Raw genomic sequence first — 6470 nt, 5'->3', positions numbered from 1 at the left:
CACTGTATGCTTCCCGGGAAGCTGAGAATGTTTCGGAGTGTTCTATGGTCTGCTGGGGTAATAATATAGTGTACAGCGCATAGAGCCTGCCGTTGAGCGGGGATATGCGCTATACAAATGCTATCTATTATTATTATTATTATTACTTTCACCTGTTCTTCAAAGTCTCTCGTGGCCTAGAGGTTAAGGTGTTCACAAGAGTTTTAGTAGAGGTATTTTGGCGCTCGCAACTGCATAAGGCCATATGAGCGCCAGAAGATTAGAGGTGATACAAGAGAGAAACAAACATAAAAAAGAAGGAGGGGAGATAAGAACGATAGATGTTTGATAGGAAAGAAGGAGCAAGCCACACCAGAGCACCCGCCAACCACCCACTTAAGGTGTTCACCTCTCATTCAAAGTTTCAGGGTTCGAATCCGGGTAGTGACGGAAAAATCTTCTCCTCTAAAACTGTCTCCTTTCACCTTTCCTGCTCTCTTGCAATTTTCTGTTGTCTGCTTTTGTCTTCACTTTCTGCCCCCATCCCTCACCTCCTTTGCCCCCTCCTCTGAGCGCCCGACTCTTTCTGCACCCTTTGTACTGTTTCTCCTTGTTTCCTACTTACTGCTGTCTTTCAGCCACACCCCTGATCTTCTGTTAGGAAAGCCTAGCCTTCTCGGACAAGGGGGAAAAATCTCAGAGGTCCCATGTGAAAGTTGCGCGCGTTAAAGATCCCTTGGTGGTCTAAAATCGATAAGAGTAGGCTTCGGCAGCCACCTGTGCAAAATTCAAAATTTCCTACAAACTGAAAAAGTTTAATGTGTCCTGTGCGTTGATATGACCTTATGCAGTTGTGAGTGCCGTAAAACACTTACAAAATCAAACAAAATGTCTCTCGGAGAACGTACCTCACAACAAAGTCGTCCGAGACGTCAAGATTCAGGAAGAAGCACTCATCGCTGTGTGTGTACGCTCGGTGGGACCTCAACACCGGCCCGACAAACTCAAAGGTCGTGAGGTCGATGGAGGAGATCTCAACTTCCTGCGCCAAGGGCGGCGACTCCTGAGGGTCTGAGATGATGTAATTTTTGGGCCACGGTCGGCAGTTCACGTACAGAAACCTGAAATTCAAAATGACAAAAATGAAACGATAAATGTAACCAGTATTATCATTTACAGCGTGGAACTTTTTACCTATAAAAATTAGAGTTTCAAAGTTGCCCTGCGTCTTATTTATTTAATAAAAAATTAGACCATAGCTGCCCACCCCTCTCTGTGGCTATCAGGGACAGCCTTGTTCAAAATCAGGGACATTGACTAATTATCAGGGACACCTTGTATTTGTCAAGAAAAACTTGCTGCCTTTTCGGTTTCTTTGCTTTACTTGGTCCAGAGTCGGACTAACAACTCATCACCGAACGTTTTGACGCCATCTTTTCAAACGAATGAAGAAGCCGAGCGCCGCGCATGCGTATCAGCTGACTTTGTCAAAACTGCACACCTGCCAACTCTCCCAAATTTTTCAGGAATCACCCGAATTTTCGTCATTTTCTTGACCAAAAGAAGGCTAATTTTTCTGTTTTAGAAGTATGCTTGCCAAGTTTTTATTTTCCGGGACCGTCAGTCAAAAGCCGTTTTTCCGGGACAACAGCGATTTTTCAAGAAAATCCGAACAAAATACGGATGACCCGAGACAGCGGGCAGCTACGTTAGACCCAAAAAGCCAAGTGGATTGTTGATGCATGGAAACTAATTGCATCAAACAACGCCATCAAATCTTTTTTCTTTTAAACTTGAATTTCAAATTCTTTTGAAAGAAGCCTAGACAATTTTCTTTCCGTAACCACCTCATCAAGGAGAACGAGGGAGGAGAAGGAGAGACCAGCGACTTAAGCAATTGTGTTATACTGCTCAAGTAAATCCTTACAGAAAGCTTCCATACTGAAAGCCCACAAAGGTAATCACAGGGTACACTGGAGCGACTGGAAGGCATTCTCATTCTTTTCTGCAAATGTGGGGGCCTTCTATCTCATACTACATCTCCCCCCCCCCCCCCCCCCCCTCCCCCCCCCCCCCCACCCTCTCTCTCTCTCTCTCTCTCTCTCTCTCTCTCTCTCTCTCCCCCCTGTTAAAAAAGACGGTAAGACTTTGGCAAAGCATTATGAATGTAGCTATATTGAGAAAACAGTGACCATCTCTCTCTCTATCTCTCTCACACACACACACACACACTCACATACACAAAATCCCCTCTCACAAAATCTGAACATATGAATATGAGTAACACACACACACACACACACACACACACACACACACACACACACACACACACACACACACACACACAATCCCCTCTCACAAAGTCTTAACACATATGAGAACACACTGACCTCTGGTCTGGAGACAGACTGAGTCCCACGATGTGTCCGTGCATCTCGATCGTGACGTCTGGTTTGTCCCGCCGATCGCCGGCAGAGTTGTGGAGGTTCTCCATGACATCCGGCAGCAGCATGGACGAGCTCCGGGCGGTCACCTCTCCCTGTCCGACAAAATAAGACACGGTCAGTTTTGTTTTTTTGTTTTGTGCTTTTTTTTTCTTTACAAAGTCTTTTGTTTTTGGTGTTGAAAAGTTGTGAAATGGTATATGGGTTTAACGCCTCTATCAACACTGTTAGGTTATTTGAGAGGCGGGACCTCCGAGTTTAACGTCAGTCTCCGAAAGGACAGAGCCAAAAGGGAATTTCGTGTAAAGAGGTTTTTTCGCACTGTAGAAAGTGGTTTGGAATGCGTTTCAGGAGAAACCCTTCAACCTGAAAGCTTTATTCAGTACTTGTTCGCTCACAGGTTGTCTTTAGTGCTATACCACAGCAATGCGATTCAGGAAAAATGAAGTTTGCTCATTTGAGTAAATTGGAGGCTATTGACACTGTAATAATCATTAAGTGAGAGAGGGAAAAATAAGAAAGACAGACACAGGGAAACCTCCAAAACACTTGCTCCTATCAAGTACCATTCAGCTTTTGTTTAGTATATAGTGCACCCCTTTGTGCCCTACATCATTGATTTAGACTTTAACTTAAAGAAAGAGGCTTAAGACTCACAAAACTAGAGGGAAGAAAACAAAACAGGTTAAAAGTAAGGACAAAAAAGTCAAATTCCACATGGGACAACTCACTTTGTTAAAGTCCGACCACAGCATTCTCTTGATGCCGATCTTGTGAGGGATGTAGGTCTCCGAGCCCCAAGTGTAGATGAGCAGCTTTTCCCTCGGAGCTCGCGCCAGCTCTCTAGACAGGGAGGAGCTGGGGCCAGCGTGGGCGTGGGAGCGTGGGGACCTGGCGCGACGGGCCGGCGGGGCAGTCTGAGTTGCCACGCTGTTCACCCCCTGGGCGTCCACGGGATTCGAACTCGAAACAGCTCCGGGTAGTAGTGTCACGCTGGCACTGCCACTGGCCACACCACATGCTGCGGTGGTAGAAGACGATGATGACGCTGCTGCGTTTGGTCCACAGTTTGTTCTGTATATCGCTCTCGACACCGCCTCGGCTCTCACCTGGCAACTGTGAGCGTTCATGTCTGCGGAGCCGCTGTTGTTGTTGTTGATTTCATCCAGGTTCTCAAGGTCAGAGGAAACCGCGGCTGTGTGGTGGGGATGACCACCCGAGTAAGGCACTGAGTTAGGGACTTGGAAAATGGGATGTGAAGGGGTAGCAAAGGAGTTTGTTCCATTTACATCATCCGAAAATTGAGTCACGCGGTCCCTGTCAGAGAAACTACTAGCCTCACATTTCCTATCACAGAAATCCGCCTGTTCTCTTAAACGCTGAGTCTCACCTGCCATATTAGACTGCGTGCTGACCGTATCGTTAGTCGCACCGGCTGAGAAAGAGCTCTCATGATCGGAATCCTCCACGCACACTTCCATCTGTTCATCAAAAAGCGAAGAAGATCTAGTTCTTCTCTGCGCACTTTCACATACGCTAGAACAGTCGTTGTTCACACCACGTTGTTGTTGTTGAAACACTTGAGCAGGTCCATCACACGAGTAATGCCGTACGGTAGAAGATGGAAAATTATTATCACTTTGAGCAGACGAGACAGACTGGGAGGTTGACGGCCACTCAGCTTGTTGATTATCACAAGAAACAGATGCGGGAGAACTGGCTGTATTGGCTGCAGCCCCGCTGTTCAGAGACTCAAACACAGACTTCGTAACACCAGCACTCTCTGGGTAATACAGCTGATTACAGTGAGCTGGCAAATCTCCATCTTTCCGCTTAAGTAGACGACTCGACGACACGTCACAGTCCATGTTCTGTCCTAGTATCTCCTCACGACCCACAGCTCTGGCCTTATCATCACCACCTGTGATGACTCTAGAGGCCTGAGGACCTGTCAGCTCACCAAAAACACCTCTCCTTACTCCCTGCTCCACCCTCTTCACATCACGGTATTCCTCGACATTTTCCTCGACCCTCTCAGTGTCAACTCCAACCTCTTCCTCGTCATCCGTCTTGTCCTCATTCTCCAGGTCAAACTCATCCTCAGCGATCGTCTTGCTCAACAGCCGGTCCAGGAACGACCTCGCCTCTCCCGACCCTTTGTACAGACAGGAAGGAGCAGCTCCACCTCCGCCCTGAGCCACCCTCCGACCGCCCTCAGTCTTCACAGAGCCGCCGTCACAGCTCAGGTCCATCCCATCGTTGTCTCCAGATTGGTCAACATTCTCCTCGTCCTTGTGGACCTGACGCAAAAGAACACAACACAGTCAATTATAATCTGTCCAAATTTTGTATATTAAGTAAGCATTTCATTTACAATCTTTTTAATTCTAGGTACCCATCATAACCCTTACATTTTGTTCAAAACAGACACCCTTGGTACACAGAACAGCTTTTTGGTGTGGGATAAAATAAGACAGAGACAACAAGCAAAGAAACCAACAGAAAACACAGAAAAGAAAGAAATTATGATACGAAAACTACACAGCAGAAACAAAAACAAACTGCACATTGAAATGGTTTTATAGGTCAAAGTCTCTGCACTATTATCCAATTCTGTAAGAATTAATATTTTCGAAAAGCAGGATAGAATATTCTTTCTAACGACAAATAAGAAAAAAATTAACGTCTTCACAGCTGCTCTTCTTCTTACTGCAAGCATTTGCAAGGTGAAACACAAACACAAAGTTATAAATGAGCAGAATTTTGGTTTCTAAGACAAATATTACATTAAAAACCTGAAGTTTACAAAAGCAATCAAACAAACAATTGACCTCAAAAAGCACGACACAAACACCTCCCCCCCCCATGCGCCTGCCCTTCCTACCTCCGCCACATGAAGCAGGCGTATGGAGCTGGAGTTGACATTTTCGAAGCGGTAAAGCATCATGCTTACAGACTCCATCTCCGACTCTACTTCCTGGGACGCCTGGGAGAAAAGACAACACAATTCTTGTTTGTTTGAGAAAACAGAAGTACCGGTACATTGATGCATCAATGGTCATTCAAATTTAGGGAATAAATAAAAAAGATAAGACAGAAAAAACCCCCAGAGAGACAGAAAAGAAGTACAAGCTACCAGTGGTGCCCTTCAACAGACCGCAAAGGCCTGGAAGAAAAGACAACATAAACATTTATGTCCCTCCAGTCTGCTGGCAGAAACTTGATAGTGAGCTCTCGCTAGATTTTGCAACTTGAAATGTAAATAAAGTTGAACCTGTCCTAACAATCACCTGTCCAAGGCAATCCCCTGCGTCAAAGTCAAAGACCATATCCTCCCTAGCTTTTCTTTCTAATTTATAATTTCACCATCTAAGAGGACCACTGGGGTACAATGACTACTTTACTCCTCGAATACGAGTGATTGTTGTGAACAGGTTCATAGGTATACACATAAACACACACATGCATACAGATACAGACACACACACATGCAAGGAGTAATAGACAAACAGAAACAGTGAAGGAAAAAAAATAAAAGCAGGACCTACCAGTCGCACTCACCAATCAGATTTTAGAGAGTACAGCAGGAGATTTGAGAGAGTACAGCAGGAGATTTGAGAGAGTACAGCAGGAGATTTGAGAGAGTAAAGCAGGAGATTTGAGAGAGGAGAACGTGGAGGGGGAACAGCCCAGAAACTTCTACTTTACACTCATAGGATCACAGGAGTTTTCAGAACTCCTGCAATGTGTTGTGTAAAACTTCTCTTACCTTGCTGAGCCACACAGCTGAGACAGAGTTGAGCACGCTTGTCCAGTACAGCGTGCCAGAGAGCAGGTGGTCGTTGTCGTACCAGGCACCGAACACGTCGTACGGCTTGTTGGTCACGCGGCACTGCATGCGGAAGTCATCTGGGGGGAGGAATTGAAAATGTTAGGATTTTTGTAGGAGTTTTCTTTAGTAGAGGTTTTACGGCGCTCGCAACTGCATAAGGTCATATGAGCGCCAGAAGCTTAGAGGCGTTACAAGACAGTAACAAGCATAAA

At 45.6% G+C, this 6470-nt stretch overlaps 1 protein-coding gene across 3 annotated transcripts in view; it reads right to left on the bottom strand.

The window, feature by feature from the left end:
- The window catches only part of LOC101854616, a 17398-nt gene that overhangs the window by 1898 nt on the left and 9030 nt on the right, over positions 1–6470 (bottom strand). For all 3 annotated transcript variants that reach the window (XM_005112351.3, XM_035973454.1, XM_005112350.3), the window contains exons 5-9: positions 6196–6335; positions 5311–5412; positions 3158–4726; positions 2373–2521; positions 888–1100 (exon numbers count right to left, since the gene is read on the bottom strand). In XM_005112351.3, coding sequence (XP_005112408.1) covers positions 888–1100; positions 2373–2521; positions 3158–4726; positions 5311–5412; positions 6196–6335 — 2173 coding nt within the window. The remainder of the gene's footprint in view (positions 1–887; positions 1101–2372; positions 2522–3157; positions 4727–5310; positions 5413–6195; positions 6336–6470) is intronic.

The sequence above is a fragment of the Aplysia californica genome, unplaced genomic scaffold, assembly GCF_000002075.1.
Source record: "Aplysia californica isolate F4 #8 unplaced genomic scaffold, AplCal3.0 scaffold01247, whole genome shotgun sequence".
NCBI lineage: Eukaryota > Metazoa > Mollusca > Gastropoda > Aplysiida > Aplysiidae > Aplysia > Aplysia californica.
This window is presented reverse-complemented; position numbering and strand designations above follow the sequence as displayed.